This window comes from Solanum pennellii, chromosome 11 (genome assembly GCF_001406875.1).
Source record: "Solanum pennellii chromosome 11, SPENNV200".
In the NCBI taxonomy this organism is placed as follows: Eukaryota; Viridiplantae; Streptophyta; class Magnoliopsida; order Solanales; family Solanaceae; genus Solanum; species Solanum pennellii.
Genome location: NC_028647.1, coordinates 3,525,985 through 3,550,718, shown reverse-complemented (window position 1 = coordinate 3,550,718; position 24,734 = coordinate 3,525,985). Strand labels below are relative to the sequence as shown.

The following is a 24,734-nucleotide window of genomic DNA, read 5'->3' as shown; positions in this document are numbered from 1 at the left end:
CTGGTTTTAAATTAAATTAAGGCACGACAGAAACTATAGATTAGTGGGGAGGAAGTGGAGGTTTAGTACGTACTAATGATACTCGTAATATGATGTGACATTGTTCACTTTGAGTAAAGTTGAGTTCGAAATTTTAAGGCCAAAAAAATTGTCAAAAATTTTAAATGGATATATTAATTTTTTTCTAACAAAAAAAGTAAAATTGCTATTGACCCAATGATTTCTTTTCAAAATAGCTGATCTATCAGCGATTTTGTCCATAATTTTTTTCTTTTTTTAAAAAGAAATTGACAGTGTTTTTGGCGAATTCTTTTTTTAAAAAAAATTAAAACCGCTGCAACAGCAGCGTTTTTATAAAAATTTTCTTTTTTTGAAAATCGCTATATAGATAGCAATTTTAGTGGGTAAAATTTATTTTTTTTGGAAAATCGCTGTGTTGACAGCGATTTCTGCACTTTTTTTTGTTCTATCTTTTTTAAAATCAAGGCATCTATTAAAGTGATTTGTTTTTTTTTAATTTTCTGCCAATTATTTTTTAAAAAAAAATTGAATTAAATATTGGCAAATTTTTTTTGGTCAAAATAAAAATCACATTACAGTTGTTAATAAAGATTTTACTTAATATGATTATAAGAAATAAAATGGTAGCAATATTTTTAAAGAAATAATTAATTAACTAAAATAGTTGCCCATGGCACCAAATTTTTTTAAAAAAGAAAAAGAGTTCCACATAAATCGCTGCCTTGACAGCGATTTTTCAAAAAAATAAAATTAAATTCCCCTTTAAATTTGCTGCCTAGGCAACGATTTAAAAAGATAATTATGAAAATACTGTACGGGCAGCGATTTTTTTTAAAAGTGAAAAAAGTTTGGAACCCTTTTGATTAAAAAAGAAATTGATGTACCCCTTTAAAATTTTTGACAATTATTTTTGCCCTTTAAGCTTCAAACTCGAGTAAAGTATGCATAATAATAGCAATTCAACCGATATACAAATAAAGATACTAAGTCCGGCTTCACAGTATTACTTTGTCGTCATCATCATCATGTATACTTGTTTCGTCGAACTATGGACTCTAATATTAGTTATTAGATTAAAACAATCTAGTAACTAATGTATGGTGTAATATAATATTATGTTTCGAATCAATCTCTCATCACTTTCCCACCAGACCTTATACATTTAATAATATCACTATACAAGCTAAGTTACGTATTTTTCTAATATCTTTTTTGTTATATTATTATGAGGCTTTATTCGCACACCCAACATAACAACGATAACTATAGTCTATGAAATACATACAACACTTTATTAGCTAGCTCCTAGCTAGTCTTTAGATATATATATATAGGTGAAAAGTTACATTGAAATTGGAGTTTAACACTAAAAGGTTGATAGTTAAAAAGCTACAACCTAGAAAGCAGATGTTGGGGTAATTGCAAGCAGAGACCAAGTGTCTTTGGAAATAGGAAAAACCTTTTGTCTTTTTGTTATTTTCTTGTTTTTAAACTTTAGGATATAGATTAATATTCACTAAAAAAAATAATTTAAAAATAGACACAAAAATAAGCAAGGATATCGAACTTTTACCATAAATACACACATACTAACATGCATAACAAAATACTTTTAAAATTATGTATATAATATAATTTTTCGAGAAAGAAAATTCTTAGTTTATACTAATAGTTTCACTTGGTTGGGACAAAGCTTCAACCAATACCTTCCATCTATTATAAAACATCTTGGATATGATAATTTATTTTTCAGGTTATATAATTGCTATGTATACAATTACCCTTTTTATTTTTATTCCTCGTTTAATATTTGATATTTATATAAAAAATTTATTGGATCAATTTCGCATTGAAAAGTCTCAGATTAAAAGATAAATCATTTCATAATAAAGATATATATGATTATGTATCAACATGATTTAAATTCGAGATCTTTAACTGAGATGCAATTTGTTTTTTTGAACGGTAAGCAGTAACGTAGCCACATGGTGGTTAGGGTGTCTAATTGGACACTCTTCGTCGTAAAAAGATACTGTATATACAAGTAATAATATGATACACAAAATGATTAAATAACATATTTTACACACCTTTAACATAACAAGTTGTTATAGCCTAGTCGTTTTACCTCCTTGGAATGAGGAAGTGCTCGTGGGTTTAAATCTCACTAATTCTACTTTTTGAGAAGAGCTAAGAGCATTAATTATACTATTTCTAGATACCTTTTGTGAAATTTCTGACTCCACCATTAACGATAAGTCACATGAATATATTCATTTGCTCCTACTAGACAGCATCCACACTGACTCAAATTAAATCTGTGATCACTTTTTCTAGTCAAAGCTAATAAAAAGATTCACTATGCATGTCATACTAATAAGATATAAATGTTATCAACCAAACAAAGACAAAACAATGCCATATCAAAATACGTAAAAAAATATTCTCCAGCATCTTTTCTCTTATAAAGGAAGAAACTTTGTGTAATTGGGTGGCTTGCTCTGTGTATGGGGTGGGTGAGATTTATAATAAGAATTTAAGTACTCATGAAAATATTGTTGTTTATAGTAATTTTGACATAATAATATTTGTATGAAGTAAACATGGAACGAAATAAATTTAGTCTGACTTAATTTCAAAAATTAGTTTATGAAATAAAAATTCTTTATGATCCTATAAGAAACTAAAATCCACAATTTATATAACATAAACTAAACAATACACGATACAAAGAAGTACTCCTAATGGCTAAAAAAAATGTATTCGTCATTATAGCTATCGTCAAAGCTTATATATAGTATCATTTTATTTCTTTTGCCATTCAGTATATCTAAATTATATACTAGCCAATAGCCACTCTAATATTTCGCATCAAACAAGCTCACGAAACAAAAAACATTTAATACACAAAATACTTTATATTTACGTAAAATTCAGTAAAAAAAATCTTTTTAAAGAAATTGATATGCTCAATCTAATATATTAGAAGCTCAAAATACTTTCACTAATTCTTGTTTAGACAAGTATACCCCACCCCCACCCCCAACCCCACCAACCCTACCTCACCCCTCATCAACAAGAGGATATTTAATTAATTACTTATAATTTAATGAACTAATAATAGAATGTTCCTCTACTAGTTTTTCTCACGTGTAAGAGTTTCTGTAGCTTGTTTTTTTTTTTTTAATATATAGTATTAAAAAATAATTAATTGGTAAAATACAACTTGGCATTTTCTTACTTAAATTTTTCCATTTTTTCAATCCTATATAAGTGAACCAATCCCCATGAACTCTTTACACAAATTAGCCAAAATCTTCAAGAGAAAAAAAAAAAGAAGAAAAATTACAATAGTAGCCTATATTTATTTTTAAAAAATGGCTCTTGAAACTGTTGTTTTCCAACAAGATCCTTTCAATTATAGCCACAAAGATTGTAATTTTTACAATCTTGAAACTTTTCATGATTATGGTAATTTTGGCTATGAGGGGTATAATTGGAATTCTTCAATACCACAAAGTTACAACGACGATGATAACAACAACAATAACAATAATAATAATTCTTCGCCGGATAAATATTTTCCGGTGGAGAGTACGGTGGTTTCAGGGCGGAGAAAAAGGCGGCGGACAAAATGCGCGAAAAACGAGGAAGAAATACATAATCAAAGGATGACTCACATTGCCGTCGAGAGAAATCGTCGACGGCAAATGAACGATTACCTCGCCGTACTCCGGTCGTTGATGCCGCCGTCTTACGCTCAACGGGTAATTTTATTTTTTTATTTTTTTTCTAATACGTACGTAACGACATGCATTTTATTTATAATAAGCAAGTTGACAATTTTAAAATTTTTGTATATTTAGTAGACACGCGACTTATGAGATTGTACTGACTATATTATTATAGCGTCATTTATCACGAGTAATGATAATGAGATTTTTCTTTTGAGTTTAAATGTTATACACTAATACAGCTGGCATTATAGAAAGTTATTTAGATAAAACATAAATTAATAACATGGTAAAATTTAAATAGTATATTAAAACGTGTTATTATGGGTTAAAATTCATTAATAATGTAATTTTTTTAAAAGAGTATTCATACAACTAGTGCAATTAAATATATTTTTATACTATGATTGGTTATTATCTAGCTATTGTAAATATTGTTGTTGTTATTTTTATTATTTCTATTATTTTCAAGTATCGTAACTTGATTGAGATTGATGCATAGTTATTATTATTAATTATTGTATTATTTTTAATATAATTAATTAAGGATATATCTATATTTTTCTTGTATAATTTCTTAGATTAAATCAAGTGTGTTATTTGAGTTGGTAATTATTGGTTGGTCATGTTTATTAATCTAAAAAAAAACAACGTATAAATTGCCCTAAAGATTAGGAAACATCCAGGTTGGTAGTTAAAAGTAAATTAAGTATAAAGTAGTAAAACATTTATTTTAAATAAAATAATTGATACAATTATTTAATTAATTGTTATTAATATTTTAGTTTATTTGTGATCATAATGTAAACAGGGTGACCAAGCATCAATTGTTGGAGGCGCAATTAATTTTGTTAAAGAACTTGAACAACTCCTCCAATTTTTGGAAGCACATAAACAAGTCATAACAACACATCAGCGACATATTCAGTATAGTCCGTTCTCTAAATTTTTCACGTTCCCTCAATATTTTACGAGTAATAACAATCACCCGTTGGCGGCCGCCACCAGCAACGAGGGGTCGGAGGAGAGACGGTCGGCGGTCGCGGATATCGAGGTGACCATGGTGGAAAGTCATGCAAATGTAAAGGTGTTATCAAGAAGAAGACCAAAACAATTGTTGAAAATTGTTAATTGGTTACAAGCAATGTGCCTTACTATACTTCACCTTAGTGTTACAACAGCTGATCATATGGTACTTTACACATTTAGTGTCAAGGTTAGTATATATGCTCAATTTTCTAAAATTATTTCATGAAATTTAAAAAATAAAGACGTATCAGACTCCTTTAATACGAAAATATCGTTATTAGACTTGTTGTCTAGGCCATTTGTATGACTATAAGAGCATGCGTGTTACGTACTGAAAAGTCAAAACTTAAGGGGATCATTTGGTAGCTAGATAATACACAAGTTATTTATGTATAAAGTTAATATGGCGTTTAATTGACAAACTTAAGGGGATCATTTGGTAGCTAGATAATACACAAGTTATTTATGTATAAAGTTAATATGGCGTTTAATTGACAGTAACTAATATATGCATATGTAAGTTATTTTATGTATTAAAAGGTGAAATAATTAATACATAAATTATGTATTAATTATTCAACCTTTTAATACATAAAATAACCTATATATACATATATTAGTTATTTGACTTTCCAAATTATCAATTAAACATCATATTAATTTTATACATGAATAACTTATTTTTATTTACTCATCAAATATCGCTAAAATTATATAATTAATACGTAAATAACTCTAATCAGCTACCAAACAACCTAAAAGACATGAATTACTTATTTTTATTTACTCACCAAATATCGCTAAAATTATATAATTAATACGTAAATAACTCTAATCAGCTACCAAACAACCTAAAAGAGTTACCAAACAACCTAAAAGAGTTTCATTAAAAGAAAGAAAGGAGTGTTTTTAAGATATAATTACTTGTTTTTTAAATTAATTAACAATAAAATTGTTCATTGCTAATTATTTTAATTATATTGGCAAAAAAAAAAGATGAATTTATAAAGGGGTCTAATTATTTTTCTATTTTTACATGAGACAGGTGGAAGAAAATTGTGAGCTAAATACAGTGAGTGAGATAGCAAGTGCTGTACATGAAATGGTGGCCATGATTAAGGAGGAGGCTATGTCTTGTTGAGATGACCCCCCCACCCCCACCCCCNTATATTATTGTCATGATCAAATCATTGTTTTTTTTAGATTATTTATGAAAATGTTTATCTTATTTGTTTTGTATTTGTTTTGCTTTACGTGATATAGTTTATAAAAATGTAAAGATAAAGTTATTAAGATACAAATCTTCAAATTATTGAACTTTGGGTTTTTCCCTTTTCTTGATCTATATTTATATGGATAATATTTGAATCAATATTATTATTTTTTTAAACAATCAATATTATTCAATTTCAAACCGTTTTCAATACCTCTTAACAAAAGTCAGGAATTTGGATATGAAATTAATAGATTAGAGTTAGTTTATTCATGTAGTTATTTACTCCTAATTGAATAGAAATTTATTTTTTGAAAATATCCTGACTTTTGTAATGAATCTTGATTTTTTTTAAACAGAAAAATTATTCAACTATATAACTTATTTTATTATATTGTTTAAAATTTTTTAAAAAATTATAAAAAATTTTATTTTACGCGATATATCAACTGTACATCGCTTTACGTGTTATATCAGTCGAATTAACTAAATACATAATTTATTTTACTGTATTCTCTAAAATTCCCTATTTAAAAAAATTCTTTAAAAATCTTTATTTTACGCTATGTATTAGTTGAACACGTCATTTTACGCGATATATTTGTTGGATACATCACTTTACGATGTTTTAGGTAGTAGAAAATGTATCGAAATGTTACTTTACGAGATGTATCGGAATACTGAGTGATATATCTAAAATAGAGACAAAATATATCAAGACGTTGAGGGATGTATCTAAAATTGAAATATGATGTGTCAGTACATTTGAAATGTATCCAGATTCCATCAAATTTAAGAAATTTTATAATTTAAATAAAAGAATTAGAAAATACATATAATTAACTCTTAACACTATAAAATACGTGTAATACATATATTTTTTAATTGTCTATGTTAAAGCCAATTGATTGCATAATATATATATATATATATAGATATATATATATATATATAAATCCCCCACCCACCCCACACCAACACATGCCACATGGGCTTTGGTACCGGAAGTGTCGAATACTAATTAATTTTGAGAATGTTTTCTAACAATTATTATACATTATATTATACATGTCCCACGATGTGATTTTATATATTTGTGGGAACTTTCCTTAGATTCTTTGCTTCATTCTTGAAATATTAGTAAATCTTTTACACTAATAGTGCATATCATGACCGAAATCGATTTCCTCTCAATATTTTTTGAGTTGAGTTTATCTCATAAGACTTGTCTAGTGTGGTTTTATATTTTTCGAATAACTTGTAGGCTATCACACAGTGAATCAAGGGTTTATCCAGTGCGTACAAAGTGTTCACCAAAAGGATAAAGGATGTGACAGATATTATAGCGACTGCGGGTTATTATTCTGGAGTATCAAAACTAGTGCATACAATAAATAACACGTTTAATGTTATTTAAAAGTTACGAGTGATAACTAGTAAACCACATATGATATATAAATCACATTAGGTAAGTTCAATTCGATAATTAATGTTTCTCTACAATTGGCCAAGCAATTTCTTCATCATTATAAACCAATTCTTCCATTCATACAGTAAGAATAAAAAAGTAATAATTGTATTATCTTTTAGTTAATAAATCCATTAAAGATAGGTTACCCATCTCGATAATGTTTGATTATAATTGGCCATGCAATATATTTAATCATTATTATGTTTATTGATTCAATTAATTTTATTTATGTGGTGGTCCTAAATATGTTCCCCTTTCCCTTATCTAAATCAATATAAAGATACAAAATTCATAAACAATTATTAATTATGCACCTTCTCATCAAATAATTTGTTGTTCTTTTCAATTTCTAGGAAAGTTCATATAGAGATGACAAGACTATTAGTACTAAATTTCAATCGTGAAATAATCACAAATTTTGAATTTAAATTTAATTATAAAATTAGTTTTAATAAAAGAGTTGTACTTCGATTTTTATTATGAATTAATCAATTTCTAAGTGAATATAATCATGGAATAAAAAATTAAAAAGAATGATCAAAACTTTTGCTAGTTATTCCTTTTTGGGACTATTGTAGAGTAAATGATCATTCTTTTTCTTATACCTTATAGACTATGTAGAATAAGGTTTAAAGACAAAATTTTATATATAAAAAATATATTCAATAGCAACTGCCTAAAATTTCTTTGAAATAATAAAAGGTTTCATGTTAATAACCCATTAATTATTCGGAAATATATTATAATACCTTCATTGACAATAATAAAAAATATCAGGCATTTATTATTTCTGATATCTTTGTATGTATATTTATTTTTGCTAAAAATATTTTTTATTATAACGTGTGTAACACTAATCGACATGGATTGTGATGAAATTGTTAAGATTTCTTCATTTTTATAAAGAGTCTTTCAGTATATAGTAATATATTGTGTGAATTCATAAACGTCAATACGAATATCAAACGTAACGTATGAGAAACAAAAAAGAAAAGAAAAACATGTGTACTTTTTATTCTTTGCTTTATGTGTAGTCCTATATGTTGAATCTTTGAGCAATGACATTAGCTAAAAGACATATTCAAAAAAGAACCTTGAGGTGAAATTTCTCTGGACAAATCAATTATTGGTTCATGAGAAAGTTTACTAAATAAAAATTGAATATCCAAAATATGATATTTTGTCAGCCTTTTTTCACATCAAAAGATAAGAGTAATTTGGCTATCAAAAGCAAATTAAAAAGGACTTTATACTATAGTCAACTTAATATTATAGTGCAAAAATACTAAACAACATATATGTACAACTTTATTGTGAGATGATTAAGTGTATGAGAATCAAATTATTGAATTTTTTGGAGTGAAATCATCAGACATAGAGTTTTTCTTATAAGATTGATTAAAAATTATACATATACTTAATAATATAAAAGGATTATAAGTCGCAATAGTTAACTTAAAAAAATATATGAAAACATTGCGGTAAGAAACAAAATATACTACTTTGACTCTCCAAATTAAATAGTAACAGCATATCGTAAAAGGAAACGCTAAGGATTACCTATTTCCCATTAGTCCTAACCTTGTTGGACGAAGTTATCTGGTACCTATTACTGGTGAAATGTGACATATATTTTATGAAAAATTATTCGAGGTGCACGAAAAGCAGGTACAGACACTAAAGTTATAAAAAAAACATTTTTATTTCTCAATTATTCACTGTGTATCCTAAAGTTTAAGAAGTGATGTGACCAAAGTAAAAAAGCTGAAATAAGAACTGAACATATTTGGGAAGATTTGTTGTCACACAAGAAGTTGAGAATCCATATAGGTTAAAAATAAAGCTACAAAAGCTTCCTTATATTTACCTACTATATATGATTTGAAAATCTTGCTTTTCTTTTGACTAATAATTTTTTTTTCCGATCCTTATCTACATTGAAGTTCGATTAGATTTGGATTCACTCTGTATCTACATTGAAGTTCGATTAGATTTGGATTCACTCTGAAAAGTTCCACATTAGGAAGTAAAGGCTATCTAATAAAGGTGACTCTGTACCTGGAGAGACTTGAACCGAAGACGTCGAGCAATTATACCAATAGGACGTGTATGTTCATGAGTTTTAGCTTGTTGCCAATGTACTAGGCCTAGCCATCGAGTCGAACCCAATCGAGTTCACTCCCTTATTGAGTTGAGTCGAGTCTGAGTTGAATCTATTCAAGCTTTTTACGTTATCAAGTCCAGTCATACCATTTCCTTAAATATAATATAAATAACAACAATAACATAATTAATATAATTTCATAAATAAATCTGAAGAGGATAATATGTGTGCACAAATCTTATTCTTATCTTATTCAGATAGAAATATTATTTTCGATAGTAAAAATACATTTATTTTTGTAAAAATTATTCTTGAGAAAGAATATTTTCATTGAAAATGTTGTCATTTATATCAAACATGCCTGGAATATAAAAGATTGTCCTTATCCAAACACTCAAAAGGTGAAATCTAATCGAAAATAACATTTATCAGCCACTTTTTGGTATTGGAGTTTCATATTTACAAATAAAACTTCATGATCATATTTTCGAATTTTACATGTAAAATTTAAAACTTCATGATATATAATTGTTATTTTCCATTTATAAAAGCTAAAAATAATTACATGTGAATATTATCCGAAAATATTAATGAATATACGTGGGCCAAAATATAACTATAGCCTGTGAGTTTATTATAATGAATAACATATAGCAAACATAAAAATCATATTTGTATGTTATAGTTATAGTTTGCATTATTGCCCTTCATAGCAAATTTTATGTTTGCTATAGAGCTTTTGATTCGCTAATTACATTCGATTTTATACAAATTGTTCAGTTTTGTATAAATTAATTTATACATTGTAATTTGTATAATAAGATCTGTATTTGTAAGTGTATAGAACGAAAATATATGTATTTTTATTTGTATATATACTTTTCTCTCGCTTTATACAAGTATAAGCGCATTTTATACATTTGTATACCGAATTGATAATTATATATAAAAAATGACTAATGACTAATTGTATACTGATCATATGACAAAAAGGGACATTTGCTGCGAATAACCAAAAAAAAATTACAACTAAAACATTTAATTTAAATTAATAGCTTGTTATTTCATACAATTTTCTGTGTTATAAATTGGTTCCAACATGAACAACAAATTGCATAATATTGCTTTTGACTCTTTTTTTTCAAGCTAGTGTCACGTAGGCCGAAAATGGGTAGAAAATTACTTATAAAATGAGTTCAAAGGGTAATAGGACCTTAGTATAATACAATTGTGTTTCTGGAATTTCGGGCATAGGTTGAGGGGGTACTATGTTATAGTATAAGTAGACATTTTTCACATTTGAAGGGTTGTGTCTAATAGAAATAAGATATTATTAGCTTTTTAACACCATGAAATTTGGAAAAAAGGTTTAGCTAATTGGGCCATGGGCTGTAATAGCATTTGGGTTCACAATTTGGGCTACTTTTAATAATCCTAATAATGCACTTAGCGGGCCGATAGTGAAGGACACAAATAACATATTTTAATTCAGGAATTTTCACTTATAGCCAATAAAGAATAACTTAATTATGCTCTACAACTATAGTATACGATTCTTAGCTACATGTTAGAGGGAGGTGAGCGAGAATGGGGGAGGGAGGAGAAAGGCGAGCAAGAGATGTCAGAGAGCACAAAGAGGCTTATTGTGTGTGTATATATGTCGAATTGTATATTTTGTCAAATAATTGTGTATATGTAACTTATATACATATTCGTATATTTAGTGAGCGAGATTGGGGGAGGAATAAGAAAGGTGAGCGCGAGAGGGAAGAGAGTGGAGAGAAACGAATTGTATATGTATATGTAGCAAATAATTGTATATATGTAACCAGTATACATGTGATTGTATATCTAGTGAGTGAGATTGGGAAAGGGGGAAGGGAGAAGAGAGGCGAACGAGAGAAGGCAGAGAGTGAAAAAAGGCTAATTATATTGGTATATCTAGCTATCTGTCATATAATTGTGTGTATATATAAAAATTTGTATTTGATTTGTTTTTGTATATGTAGGGAAAAAAAAGGAGAGAGGCGTAGAGATGATGTAATTACACCTAAAATTAAACTGCGAGCCGTAACCAATTCAAAATATGGCTATGTCAGCTAAATAACTAGTATATATTTGCGATAACTTCAAGTTCCTTCTCTTCTTTTTTTTTTTTCAAGTCACAAACAGAATGTATATATCCGCGTACATTTAAAATATATTTCAGAAACAATTTTAGCTAATTGGGCCATGAACTTGAGCTAGGAACGCTCTGAGAAATATTATTTAAAATATAGCCAAAGTTCATTAATTTTTTGTAAGTTTAACTACTGCGATAAATATTCTAATATCATGTAACATTTTCTTTATTGGTGTACAACTTTTTCACATCAAAATGTTTAACATGAACAACCATTGCTCCAAAATATTCCGCGCAAATTGACAATCTCATTGCAAGATACGTTTCATTGGATTAGTGTAAACATCGAGCGAAATAAACTTGCTCCGTCTCTTGCTGTATTATTAACCTAATAAAGTCAAATATCTCTTCAAGAAGAGGAAATATGTAAATTCATTTGTTTCCAAGTCCTTTATGTAGAACACAACTTTTACACTTTATATTTTCATATATATATATATGTAAATCTTGAACCCAACTTGAAGAATTCAAGAAGTAAAGTGAAGTGTTGTTACATTGTTTGTCTTGGATCTTGAATCTTGCTAGTTGTAGGCAATGACCACTTTCCACTAGTAGAAAAAGACCTTTTCATACTAATTATAGGAACTTTTTGCAATGAACGTCCAAAGGAAGAACTCTTCATTGCTTTATACAAACTCGAATTTCTATCTCCTCTCTTTGAACTCGAACACCCTTGATCAACTTTCTTCGAATTCATCTCATTAATCATCGCGAGGTGAATCACTTGAGCAACAGAGGAATCCATTGAGACCGATCTTCGTGCAGGTTGTAGTTCATCGTTGATCTCCTTCACTACTCTATGTTGATCAACCAAATCGCTAAAAGCACGACCCCCTTTCCTCCTTCCATCAACATTAACTCGTGGAATTTTCATCGATAAGTCCATCGTTGATCTCCCTTCCTCCTCCTCATCAATATTTTCAACTACTCCACACCTCATTTCTTGATTACTCCCCTCTTCATCCAATTCAAGATCAACATCATTCGTACTAGAGCCATCATCACCTACACTTACAACTTCCACAACACGATCCATTCGAGGAGAAGTATCATTATCGGAGACGATAGGAGCACGACACAAGGGGCAATTCTTGTGTGACCTTAACCAAGTATCAATACAAGGAATATGAAAAGCATGACTACATTTAGGCAACAACCTTAAACTCTCATCCTCCTCAAATTCAGTCAAACAAACAGAACAATCACTCCCATCAATCAAAAACTCATCTTTTTTATACTTAAACACAGTAATCGAATCAATAACATCTTGTCCAAGTCCCACAGTGCGAATATACCAAATCGGATGATCCAACATTGGGCCCAAATTCTCATCTATAACAAAATCCTCTCTAGTTTCATCAAATTGTGAAACATTATTTGGCCTTGAATTTGACCTACTCCTCCTAAGTATAATCATATAACATATGAACATAAAAAAAGCCCCAAATACACAAAGCATTATGATAAAATAAAAGGGCATATGGTATTTTTCACTTGTCACATAAGGAGGAGGAGGTGGAGGAAAAAATGGACCATCACTTGGAACATATGTATCATAATGATCACCACAATCATTTGTACAAACATATGATGTACAACTCAAACATTTAACACTTTTTGGTACATCAAATATATGTTCTTCTAACATCTTTCTATTAAAAAAAGCCATCAAATCAAACAACAAGGAAGAACATAAACACAACCAACACCTTTTAAGGTAACAATAATACCTTAAAATTTTCAAGAATCTTATGACCCTTTTCTTGGATTCTACAATACTTCAAGATTTTCAAGAAACTATGAAAAAAAAATGGTACCTTTTTTCTTGAATTTTCATGAGAAGATGCATAGAGTATCTTAGTGTAAAAACAAGAAAATTGGAACCATTTTCTTGGATTTTTTACATCTCATGTACACTAAGATTTGCTATATTTTTGTTTTTGGTTGAGGATCGAAGGAAATTTACTAGAAATTTCTATATTTTGGAGTATTTGTGATAAGTCAATGAGGACTTTTAACGTGCTATACGCGTTAATTAAAAAATAAATAAAAATAGTGGGGCCTTACATCACATAAAAGTCCAAGAGATGACTAAAGTTGGAAAAAAAAACAAAAATAATTGATTTGAATTATTTTATGTTTGTGTATATCTTGTTATACACAGCGTAAGTGTTACTACACGTGTAAGATGAAACCTACCTAAGTCTCGCCGCACAAAAAAGCGAGCGAGAAAGGACAAAGAGTAGAGAAAGACGAATTGTATATATATATATATATTAAATTGTATATATATATTTATTATTATTATACATATGTAACTTATATATATATGTGTATATATCTGACGAGAAATTAATTTTATTTGTATATCAGTCATACAATTATATTAAAAAAGGAGAGGAAGAGAGAATAGAGTTGATATAATTATAGCTAAAATTAAATTGTGAATAGTAACTAATGAAAATTATAGCTACATTAGATAATTAACTAGTATATTAATTTCAATTTGAATAAATAGAAATTTAATTCCATCCTCTAAGGACAATTATTGAAAGTAGAAAGACAAATTAATGCGTAGATTTTTGACAAATGAAGATTACAGACATAAAAAGATTTGCAAATATGGAAAGAGAGATTTTAAGTTAGGTAGTATATAAATGAGTTTTCAATTACATTAGCATTTAGCAAGTTGTTTGACATAAAATAAATATAATATATGGTCATTATAATTTGTGAAACCTTTAATCCTTAAATACGAATTGAATTGTTATTTATAAATCGCAAATTCAAGTAAAAATAATATATGCATATACATTGAAAGTTTTTTTTTATGAAACGGTACTTGAATAATATTATTATTGTAGAAGGGTGTGAATATGAAATACCATCACTCATTAGGAAGATAGTTAAGCAAAATTAATGAGGAAAATGTTAAAAAAAAGTTCCATTAGATATAATGTGTAATAAAGAAATTTATTTTGTATACATTTAAAGAATAGTGCTTACGAATCTCCTTTTCAAAAAGAAATAAACGCTTAAACTATAATAGATGATCAACGTTATTTCTTTTTTAAAATAATAATAATGATAATAATAATAATAATAACCAAGGATAACTCTGTGTGAAAATGTGAAATGTTCAAAGCTTTAATTAAAGTAGGTAATCTTTCTTAATTTTAAATTAAATTAAATGTTTGGACCATTTATATGGTAGGTTATCTACTTTTTCAATCCTTAGAAAATGTCCAAATGTTACCCTAAACTTTTTTACTCGTCTAAATTCTATTATATAGTATTATTATTTAATAATTATATAAAATATTAATTTTTTAAAAAAATATATATATAATTACAAAAATATCATCTATCAAATCGAATATCGATACATAAAAGTAAAAAGGAAACGAAAGGAGTATATTTTTCACAATTTTAGAAGGAAAAAAAAGAAGAGCAATTAAAGGAGCAAGTGGTTGCATTTAGTGTTGCTGCAAGAGCTTTTCTAGTAAAATTATTTTACTTCATAGTGACCAAATTCTCCTAAAATTGTATATTTCGATCTTTTAGTCACTTATCTAAAGAGAGTAGACGTACAGCGATTTAGAACAAAATAAGCGTTTCACGCTATTTAATTTGAAGTGGTCCTACTCATTCATTCACAAATTTTATGTTCACGTCATATCAACATATCGAAATTAATATGTTAGTTAATTGTATTTTAAAACACACACAAAAGATTTATTGAATTTATCAAATTATCTAACATGACCTTCGGCCCATGGTAAATAAATGTTCAAGTTAATTAAGTTGTAGATCCAAGTATTGGAGGTGATAAAAATGGTTTTTAACAAAATTTATTTTAGTGAATAGAGTTGTCTAGTATCTGTTACTAATTAAATATGATAAATATTTTATAAAATTAATTGATATGCGCGAAAACTCAATCGGCGATCATAAAAAAATGGCTTCTCAAAAAATTCACCCCTTTTATTAAGCCACACCATACACTAATATTTAAGATGAGTTACAAAAATCAATAGTGTAATTATTATTCTTATATACTATTAGTGAATTTTAAATATATGCACTAGCAAGTTGATTATTATTTTTATCAGATAAATTAATATTCATCAAGAGATCTACTTGGTCAAAGTTAGGAAAAAAAATACAATTTTTGAGATCTAAATTGAATCTCCAAACAAGTTTTTAATTTCAAATTAATTTATTTTATCAATGATTTCAAATACTGTCTTTATTTCACAAACTTAATTTATGTTACCCCACATTCTGTCTTTATCTTAGATTATTATAAAAATATGTTCCAACTTTTATCGGTCCTTATTATTTGTCGTTTAATTAGCCAAACAAATTAAGTCTAAATTAATAGTTGTTACTTTTAAAAAAAAAATAATAAGATATAGATAAGAATATACATATTAAACGATAAACTATAGAATTATATCTCTCTATTTTTATAGGATAGGAATAAAATTACGTACACGATGCTAAACCTATTTCATAATCCTATAACTTTCAATTTGTCTTTATATGAATTAATACTTGATAAAGACAAGTAGAATCTTTTTTTTTTTTCAAAGCAAATGGAATATATTGACTCTTAATATTTCTTTAATTTAATCTTTGCTTATAATCAGAAGCAAAGAATTTCTTCCTATGCTTACACGCATCTTATATTAAAAAATATATATATATATATGTTAGAAAACTAAAACGTTATCCAACCAATCAGATTGTGCCAATTCATCAGAAATGTGGGTCCCACTAATCCTATCAACCAATCAGAAACTTTTGATCATTTTGACAAACTCCCCTTATATCCAACAACTACCAACAACCAACTTTCTTTGAATTCTTGACATATTTCATCATTTTATTGCAAAATTTAGCCAAAAAAATTTCAAGAATTTGGGATGATGGCTGGATGGTTGATGAATAATCAAAAGTTAAGTCCTATGGGGTTGATGATCAACAAAGATGAGATGAATTATGTGTTTGGTCAAAAACAAAAATCAAGTCTTGATTTTCTTATGCAGAATTGTGACTTGCCACCACCTCTTAAGGTGTTTTCTGGTCCTGATATGAATGATGATAATGTTAAGGAGGCGAATATCGAGGTTAGACAAGAACTAGGGAGTGATAGGTTGGAGGTTCTAAAGGCGTTGAGACGATCACAGACACGAGCAAGAGAGGCAGAGAGGAAGTACCTGGCATTGCAGAAGGAGAAGGAAGCTCTTTCGAATTTGATGTTGGATGAATCAGCGCGAGCTCTTGCTTATAGGAACTGGATCAAAGTTCTTGAGCTACAACTCCTGCAGTTCAGAAAACAAAAACAGCAGAAACAGCAACAGCAGCAGCAGAAGCAATATGAACAATGGAACAGAACAAAAGAAGATGAAAATGGTACAAATGGTGTAACATGGCTCATAGCAGTTGCTTTCTGTTTAGGCATAGCTGCAATTGGTTACAGATACCTCCTTTGACAGAGGACGGGTCAAAAAAAGGCACACGATATCAAAGCAGACAATACGTGTCATTGGCTTGGGCTATGCCAGACTTGTTCATCTTTTTTGTTTCTATTTTCTCATATTCTGAATTGCTTTTCCTTCTCACATCCACATTGTTTTGTAGTTGAGAAGGTTAGCTTTATCAGTCATGTTGTATATACAGAACTAACCAAATGCCACAAAATTAGACAGAAACCTTGTACAATTTGTAATAGAGACATTTAACTATAGCAAAGAAAAGGGTTGTGAAGACACAAACATAGATATGTATAGACATAAAAAGCTCTTGATTACATGCTCGGTGCAAATATGTTACATGAACACGCTTACATAAACTACGGTTCCCTATTTCTCATGTAATGGATCGGTGAACAGACCTCAAATGATCATAGCAATTATCACTGGTGTCAAAGAAGCGCAAGCAAACCCAGCAAACATGATTCCCACACTTACACTCGATATGATTGCAGCCATCCACCTTCTCAATTGTACATCTGCAAACGGGACATTTCTTTACGTTCTCTTTCCCCTTGGACCATTCCTCTAGAGAGCAATCTGGGTCGTTTTTAACTTTCTGGTACATCTCACATGAGAGGTAAGGATGATACTCCATGTGGCAACTCGTACATGTCTCCACATAGCATGCACCACAGGCAAAAGGTGCACCAACCGTATCGGAATCTGCAATGCGATAAACTGAAGGGCAGTCTGGTGAGGGGCAAAAGCGGTAGGTACTCCCATTGGCTGCCACAAAAGCCCCCAAAGAAGACCTGAAAAGTTCTTCCAACTTCTCAATTGACAATAAAAACTTCAAATCAGCAAGCAAGATGGGTTCCCCACAACCTTGATGAAGACAGCATATGGGGAAACCTTCCCGGCTTTTGATTGCAGACTCACACTGCTCTAGCAAGCATGTCCGACAGAATACATGGCAGCAAGCTTCAAGTTTATAAGGATCCTCCAGTCCACACAAGCAAACAGGACAGTCAGCATCATCTCCTGTCGTTTGAGTTGGAAAACTTCTTTGAGCAATTTCAGAGATTATGTCCTCAACATTTTGCTTCATATCTTTTGTACCATTCATATAGATGCAATGGCGCTTTGTGTTCAGAGAGAACTCTGCCCCAGGCACCTTTTCTTTAAGCGCACTAAGGTCTGGTCCAAATGTCTGAACAACTCTTTTCATCAGGTCATGAGGCAAATGTCCTCCACGAAGATGCACCTCAAGTTGTTTATTTTCATGTAGCGCCAGAAGGGAATCAATAAATCTCTGTTGAGCCCTATCAACGTTGTCTAAAGAACCAAATATACTAACAAGCAAGCTATGCTTGTCAAAATAAATATAGGTTCCTGTCTCCCGTTGAATTGTCCTCATAATGTTGTTTCCTTCCCGAGAGAACAGAAGTTGAACAACCTTCGGAGTAATGTCCACGTGATCTACAATCTTGCCTTTCATAAGTTGCTCCAGTGGCCTTCTCAAATCTGCCACAACTTTGGTGGCAGTAGCAGATATCCTAACTGTATAGGAACCGTTATCATTTCTCTGTAGCTCGCATTTTCCAACTGCAAGACAATCACAAGTTTCACTCAGCTACCAATTAAATAAATCCATTTACAACTACTGAAATTTTTTTTCTTCTGAAATAAGAGTCACTTCTTAAACTATATAAATAACATTGAAGAGACACGAAAGGTTGCAGAAGAATCCCCTCACTAACCCTTATGGATTCTCTAATTTTTCTCCTCCCTCAATCAACCAACACAAAAATAGAGAGCATAATTCAACAAGCCCATCTTTTATCTTTGGAGAATTTTCGAGATAAAAGACAACAGAGTTTCACATTAACCAATCTGAGGAACACAAATAAGATTTAAAATAGTGCTATAGGAATGTGAACAACAATTTATAAAGTAGCCAACAAACCGAGCATATAGACCAGAACATTTCAGGTTCAGTTTAAAACAAAATCCGGCACTTCGCTTAAGCAACCTAGTTTGACACAGACGTAATTGTAAAGAAGATATATAAAAAAAAGTAAGCACAAGATACCCTTTCTTTGGCGGAGGCTAGCAAGTAAAAAATCCAGCTGGTTCCTGATGACATGATAAACTGCTGCAGGACAGGAAACAGAGCTGTGAAACAGTCGCTCACATCTTATTTTCTGCCAGGGAAGGCATCCAGGCAAAACCATGCCGTCGATTTGCTCCAAGGCCTTGGCTGCTTCAAGATGAAGAGATCCATCAAATGTTATAGTTGCTTTTGCGAAATACTCAGTTAGTTTCGGCTGGAAGACCTGGACACGAACAGAGTTAACAAATGGAACCTTTTTAGGCATGAAGGGAGATATTTCTTTCCGAAGTGCTTCTTCACAAGTAGCTATGGGAGGATCCTCTACAGAATCTCCTCTCACCAAGAAGAAATCCAGAACTCTCCTATTTGTTGTTGCCCTTAACACCTCAAGTATCTCTGTCTCAGCCATGTCCTTATCAAGTCTAGCAATGACTATGTTATTAGGGTTCTTATCGCTTGCCTCACAACGGATGACATTTCCACCAATCATAAGATCAGAGAGGTCATCTAAAATTAAAGGAACATCCATAGGATCACATCTCAGAAAGCCTACTCCTTTACTGTACCTACGAGGCCAAGAAACTTTAGCTTTGAGAACTGAGCGAAACATTTTTTGATCACTACAATTTATGCTCCTGGATGGAACCATTTTCAGAAAGCCACCATTAAATTCCACTTTATTTAAGGATGTAGCCTGTTCTGCAGCATCAGGGGTAAGAAATTTTACTGTGCCCCACTTGGTCTCCAATTTGTCCTGGCCCATTCCATAGTACTTGTGCACCATACAAATATTACCAGATGTTGCTCTCTCCAAACACATCAGCAATTCCTTGTCATCAATGGCATTTCCATTTGAAGGAAATATGTCCACAGTCAAACATCTCTTCTCAAGCTCCAAATGCTTTATCACAGCTCCAGCTCCAAAGAGAGCAACAGAGGCCGATCCTCCATTGAATAGACATTTCTCTAAGCATTCGTTCCGCAACAGCTTACTTTCATACTCTAGAGCATCATTTACCTGGAATGTAACACACTCCATATCTCTTGAAGAAGCATATAAAAGAACCTCATTCTCATCAACATTAACTTGAATGCCTATTCTTTCATCCTTACAAGAAGTTCTAATGCGCGAGACAAGATTATTAATGCTACTGTTAAATTTCCCACAAAATCTTTTGAGTAGCAAGACTCCAAAGCCTGTCAAAACTTTTTTTTCTAACTTTCGTGCATCCATCTTCAGAAAATCAAACAAAGGAGCAGGAGTGAGGCTAACAAGAGAACTAAACTCAAATGCAGTAACACAGACCAGATACTCGTTAGCTGATGCAAGGACATCCCCAAAGACTACCCAACGTGGTCGTTGGCCAAAATTCAAAAGCGAACAGGAAGGATGTAGTTGGACACACTTCCCAGTTAGTGCAACCTCATAACCAAGCTGATCATAACCTGAGTACACAGCAACATTTTCCGCAAGTGAAGAAAGAATTATACTTTGCAATACTTCGTCACACTTGTTATGCACTTGAGGATGCCAGCACCAGTAACTGGCTAAGATCATATTGAGATCATTCTGAAGACAGGCTTCCATTTCCAGCACTGTCTCATGGCATCTTCTCATGGATTTAGCATTGATACTATTATCCCAACACCAGCTATTCTTCTTTTCCCTAGGCACAATCTCCCATTCCCTGTAAACAGATAGTAAAGTAAAGAGGTCCCCACTTGGATGGCAAAATTGCACCTTGTGGCAATCAGATTTAAGCTTGTCTCCTTCAGAACCAACCCTACAGAAAATGCTGCTGGAATTTGCCATAACGGCTGCAAGCACAACACCTTCTTTACCCAAACGTTGATCAAAGCAACTAAGGATCATTTTTCCCAACCGAGGTTCAATACCCAACTTCACCAGTTTTAGTCCTCCTTCAGTTAATTCATATGATGCATCATCTCTTTGTGTAACAGCTCCTAGTTGAACCAGATTTCTGGTGGCCATCTCAATAGCTTTGGGGCTCGGTGCATCAATAAAATCAAAATCCTGCACATTCTTGATACCTAAAGCAAGAATCCTCAGCACTGCAACACCAAGATGAACTTTCCGAATTTCAGGTTCCTGATGACGAGGCATATCCTCAAAATCACTTTGAGAGTACAGCCTGAAACACTTTCCAGGTTCAGTTCTCCCTGCACGACCGGCTCTTTGGTTAGCAGAACTTTGGCTCACACTGCATATCCTGAGAACATTCATGCCAGAGCCAGGTTCAAACCTGCTTTCTTTAACCATGCCAGAATCAACAACATATTTGACACCGGGGATTGTCAGTGATGTCTCAGCTAGATTGGTGGTGAATATAACCTTTCTCTTCCCTGGATAGGAGAGAAACACTCGGTTTTGGTCATCATAGGATAACTTGCCATGCAAAGGTAAAGCAATGGCGAGTGGTGCTTTAAACTGCTCACAAGCCCACTCAACTTCACTCTGAGATGTCAAGAAGGCTAAAATAGCCCCCACTCCCTCAGTTCTATCGATCTCGGTCACCATCTTGATAACATCGTGGACATAAGAGGCAATTGCACCTACAGCATAATGGGCGTTATCTTCACAGGGAACATACTTTATATCAACCGGAAAAGTCCTACCAGCCACATGGAAAGTTCCACAACCAAAGAAGTAGCCTGCAAGCTGGTTTGCATCAACTGTGGCAGACATAATAATAAGCCTCAGATCAAACCTCTGATGAAGTAGTTTCTTAATCAACGCTAAAAGAAGATCGGTGTTAAGGCTTCTTTCATGTGCCTCATCGACTATGATGCATGAAATGTTGGACAAATTCTTGTCGCCCATATAGTGCTGTAATAGGCAGTGATCTGTCATAAAAATCACCTTTGAATCCAACTGCTGATCGGATGAATGTGGTGGATTACAGGAGATCGAACAATCATCATAGCACCCCTGGCTTTCCTCTCTAACCCTACTTGCTAAAGAGTTGGCAGCAAGTTTTCGAGGCTGAGTACAAACTATAGAACCATCGCCAGCTATTCCTGAATCAGCAAGGAATTGCACTAATTGTGTACTCTTTCCTGATCCAGTCTCCCCAACCAAAACAGTCACCTAAAACATAACCATCAAAAAAATTTAATCACATCACATGGAGCCCCTAAAAACGAGATATCATCCCATTCGAATCACCAAGGATGCATACAAACAGACACAAAAGCTCATAATAAAAATCATCCACTGTTGAAAAGTCAATTATGAATAACATATTTGTATACTCAAATTACATTTTTAATGAAGATATAATCAAATTACTAAATTAAGAACAATAATACAGGGAGGGAGGGGAGGGGGGGAATTCTTCTAGCACCTGCAAACAACAAGATGAAATCATCTAAGCACAAGTTTTAGCTCCTCTTAATCAGTAAAAGCAATTTAAAACTCCATCACCAAATGTTCAAGTAAAATTTTTACAAAAATCAACAGAAGCTGCTATATAAGTGATAATAGTGGCAATTTCAATTGGTATATATCTATATAGAAGAAAAAAACAGTATAGTTGTTACTATACCAGTACTACTAATAAAATGTACTTGAGTATTAGCAAATTGTATTGCAAAGACTTGTAGAAAAAAATATTTGAGCTCACTTATCCATCTTTTTACAAGTAAATGCTAATATTTAAGCTTGTTAACCTTTTACTAAGATGCGGGTAAAAGCCTCGACTCAAAGTTAAAATTGCTTTTGTGGTTACGAGGATTAATGGCAAAAAAGACAAGTCTTTTTATCAGTACAACATTTTCAAGTGCATTTAAAAAAAAAAAATTAACTGCAAACTTTTCCCGGACAAGTGAAAATAGCTGTAATTTCAATTGGTATATGTCTATCCAAAAGGGGGGAAATCAGCATAACTGTAATACTAAAAATGCATACAGGATTACTAACAAAATGCATTGCACCTACTTGCAGACAAAATATTTAAGCTCATTAATCCATTACAAGCAAAAAGAATCACAAGACTAACTGATAATAAGCTCCCGTATAGCCATCGATTTTGAAGTTGTAATTTTTGGAACTTGATATTCAAAACTTATATTTCGACATTCAAAATCTATTGTAAGCTTGTTATCCTTTTATCAAAGCAAAAACCTTGACTCAAGGGTTCCTTTTAGCAGTAGATTTTGAAGTTGAAACTCGAAAAATAAAAATTTACCCTTTTGAAGTTAAATCATGGAACTTGATATCTGAAATAAATTTTTATAATCTCAACATCTATGGTAAAGCTAGTTATCATCAGTAAACAAAAGATCAGATTAAATTGGTAAGTGATATTAAATTCTACCTGTTGAGAAAGAATTTGTTGAAGAATCTGCTGCCTAAAACCATAAATTGGTAATCCATCATCAAGCCTTCTACATTCTCTCATCATGATAAAGTGAATTCTATTCCAATCAATCCCTTCACCAAAATCAAACACTTTAACATCCTCATAATTCTTTGAATCCTCCAAATTATCAATGATACATTTAATCCCATTCTTGTATTCATCAATCCTTGATAATATCAAATCTCTTTCACCTTCAATACCCTTTTTTTTCTTACATAGCTCCTGGTAAACACCAATCCTGTTTGGTTTCTTCAACAACAAAGAAATTTTCCCAATCTCATCAATCACAAAACCCAATTTTTTCTGCCATTTTTGTACTAAAACCCCATTGATTAACCTATTTAATTTCTCCAAGAAAACCCCTTTTATTCTCTCATTCAATTCTTCTTTATCAGATGGAAGTTCAACTTTTCCTTTTAAAATTGGGTTATAACAATGCTCACCACTTAACCTTAACTCCCATAACTTCACCATAACTTCTAATGTTTGACACCATTCAACATACGATAGGGTTCCGACGATATAACTTGAGTCTACAACTGATGGGTTTTCTGGGGTGAAGGGTAATTTTGCTATCAAGCTGTTCAGATGTTGCCAGTTCAGTTTCCAGTTCATCGGTGTTGCCCGGAGTTGGATTGTGAAATTGGGTATTCTTCGTTTCGAAAATTCCGGCGAATTCCGGTGAAACCCATGTCCCGATTGGAACACCGGGTATGAACCCCGTTTTTGCATTGGAAAAAGAGAAGAAAAAAAAGTCTGGACAGAAGAACAGAGTGACCCGACAACTGAACAAAAGACTGCGAAACTCTGTGGGTGGGTGTTGGGTGGGTGGGTGGGGAAGAAAGGGACGGATAGTAGGAGAAGAAGGGTGTATGTATATGTATATAATTTGTACGTATAGGTAGAAAAACAGAGCAAACAGAGAGGAAAACAGTGAACAGAGAAAGCTGAAAAGTTTGTTTTCAATTTTTCTCCTTGTTTTACTTGAATTGGGAAGCCTCAATT

The 24,734-nt window shown here is 31.4% G+C and overlaps 4 protein-coding genes across 4 annotated transcripts; 2 read left to right on the top strand and 2 right to left on the bottom strand.

The window, feature by feature from the left end:
- Window positions 1-3,308: 3,308 nt before the first annotated feature.
- LOC107004087 (transcription factor bHLH96-like) lies at window positions 3,309-5,949 on the top strand. The gene is made up of 3 exons (XM_015202317.2): window positions 3,309-3,788; window positions 4,567-4,971; window positions 5,830-5,949. Exons 1-3 carry the CDS (start codon window positions 3,399-3,401, stop codon window positions 5,923-5,925), a joined length of 891 nt encoding a protein of 296 aa, XP_015057803.1. The 5' UTR covers window positions 3,309-3,398; the 3' UTR covers window positions 5,926-5,949.
- A 6,033-nt stretch (window positions 5,950-11,982) lies between these two features.
- Window positions 11,983-13,753, bottom strand: LOC107003170 (RING-H2 finger protein ATL54-like). Its single transcript, XM_015201445.2, has one exon. It carries the CDS (start codon window positions 13,421-13,423, stop codon window positions 12,245-12,247), a length of 1,179 nt encoding a protein of 392 aa, XP_015056931.1. The 5' UTR covers window positions 13,424-13,753; the 3' UTR covers window positions 11,983-12,244.
- A 2,932-nt stretch (window positions 13,754-16,685) lies between these two features.
- Window positions 16,686-17,252, top strand: LOC107003570. Its single transcript, XM_015201905.1, has one exon. The coding sequence runs from the start codon at window positions 16,686-16,688 to the stop codon at window positions 17,250-17,252; it is 567 nt and encodes a 188-aa protein (XP_015057391.1).
- A 270-nt stretch (window positions 17,253-17,522) lies between these two features.
- Window positions 17,523-24,461, bottom strand: LOC107004738 (ATP-dependent RNA helicase DEAH11, chloroplastic-like). The gene is made up of 3 exons (XM_015203069.2): window positions 23,685-24,461; window positions 19,327-22,456; window positions 17,523-18,839 (listed from the first exon to the last, which is right to left on the bottom strand). Exons 1-3 carry the CDS (start codon window positions 24,459-24,461, stop codon window positions 17,629-17,631), a joined length of 5,118 nt encoding a protein of 1,705 aa, XP_015058555.1. The 3' UTR covers window positions 17,523-17,628.
- Window positions 24,462-24,734: the final 273 nt, after the last annotated feature.

Coding starts and splice junctions, on each gene's coding strand:
- LOC107004087 (XM_015202317.2), top strand. CDS start 3,399: ATGGCTCTTGAAACTGTTGTTTTCCAACAAGATCCTTTCAATTATAGC. Junction 3,789..4,566: donor CGCCGTCTTACGCTCAACGG/GTAATTTTATTT, acceptor TAATGTAAACAG/GGTGACCAAGCATCAATTGT. Junction 4,972..5,829: donor TTTACACATTTAGTGTCAAG/GTTAGTATATAT, acceptor TACATGAGACAG/GTGGAAGAAAATTGTGAGCT.
- LOC107003170 (XM_015201445.2), bottom strand. CDS start 13,423: ATGGCTTTTTTTAATAGAAAGATGTTAGAAGAACATATATTTGATGTA.
- LOC107003570 (XM_015201905.1), top strand. CDS start 16,686: ATGGCTGGATGGTTGATGAATAATCAAAAGTTAAGTCCTATGGGGTTG.
- LOC107004738 (XM_015203069.2), bottom strand. CDS start 24,461: ATGCAAAAACGGGGTTCATACCCGGTGTTCCAATCGGGACATGGGTTT. Junction 22,457..23,684: donor AACAAATTCTTTCTCAACAG/GTAGAATTTAAT, acceptor GTTATGTTTTAG/GTGACTGTTTTGGTTGGGGA. Junction 18,840..19,326: donor TAGCCTCCGCCAAAGAAAGG/GTATCTTGTGCT, acceptor ATTGTCTTGCAG/TTGGAAAATGCGAGCTACAG.